Source organism: Sphaeroforma arctica (assembly GCF_001186125.1).
Source record: "Sphaeroforma arctica JP610 unplaced genomic scaffold supercont1.4457, whole genome shotgun sequence".
Lineage (NCBI taxonomy): Eukaryota > Ichthyosporea > Ichthyophonida > Sphaeroforma > Sphaeroforma arctica.
The window spans coordinates 1-1,110 of record NW_014036101.1 but is presented as its reverse complement, the minus strand read 5'-3'; the positions used below and the strand labels follow the sequence as shown (position 1 = coordinate 1,110).

General features: G+C 45.0%; 1 protein-coding gene across 1 annotated transcript; it reads right to left on the bottom strand.

Annotated features, from left to right (window-relative positions):
* Nucleotides 1–270: 270 nt before the first annotated feature.
* SARC_14322 (hypothetical protein) lies at nt 271–673 on the bottom strand (the record flags this gene model as incomplete). The annotated part of the gene is made up of 1 exon (XM_014291547.1): nt 271–673. A coding segment is annotated over one exon (403 nt), but the record flags the coding sequence as incomplete, so codon positions are not given.
* Nucleotides 674–1,110: the final 437 nt, after the last annotated feature.

The following is a 1,110-nucleotide window of genomic DNA, read 5'->3' as shown; positions in this document are numbered from 1 at the left end:
TGTAAAAAGTGTTATTACATGTCATCTACATAAAATGTGTTATCTTATGTCAGGACACTCGCGCAATCTCACCAAAGCATCACGTTGCTGTACACAAGGCACACAGCTATGTAGCTTACACAATATAGTAAATGGGGGGCCTAGGGTTTAGGGTCTTCTGAAACCCTGAAACCCTACACATCTGTCCCTTGCACACACACACACTCACACAACTTAATAAAACACACACACACACACTTCTTAAATAACACACACACGTCCACTACTCACTGTCATCCATGTCCGCGCCTGTTCCTTCCGCTGCCGTTCTCAAAGCTGTAACTGTTTCCGTAGTCACGCCGTCGGGCGTATGCGTATGCGTGTGCGTGTGCGTGTGCGTGTGCGTGAACACACCCTCTCCACACCTGGAGTACGTTTGAGTGTGTGTCACATGCACATGCTCACCATCCTCACGCGGTGTGATATCCGTACGCCTCCCAGAGCTACCGGTATCTGAGTCTGTACCTACTTCGGTTTCCATAGCAATGCGCGTGGCATCGATAGAGCCATCGTCCCGTTCTATAACCCCTTGGTCGGTGGCCACGGTGACGTGTCCGACATCCACAGTGACGCCATCGGTTGCTATCGCCTGGCCCATAGCCGCCTCCACTCCCTTAGCCGTGTCAGTCTGCATCTCACCCTTACACCACGTGCTTGACAGTTTAACCGCTTGCTGTTTCGTGAGTCGATGCTCCACTGAGTATCGGTAGATGTATGTGTGAGTGTATACCGATATAGTTATCTAGCTCTATATATAGGAATGAGGTATGCATATATACATGTGAGCATCCAGGTATATCTACTTCTCTATATTGTCTGATCAATTATACTTCTCATAGATGCAACTTCAATTCATAAATAAATAAATATGTGTACCACAAATTTGTGGTCGTGCAGAAGTGCGAATAATCATCGCCGCAATTGGTGTGTATTCAACTCCTTGAACCTTCCAGAGCAGTCCAGGATATATATATATGTGTGTGTGTGTGTGTGTTATGTATGTTAGTCTGTTTGTTTGTCTATATGTATATATATGAATATATGTACATATATATATAAAGATATACATAT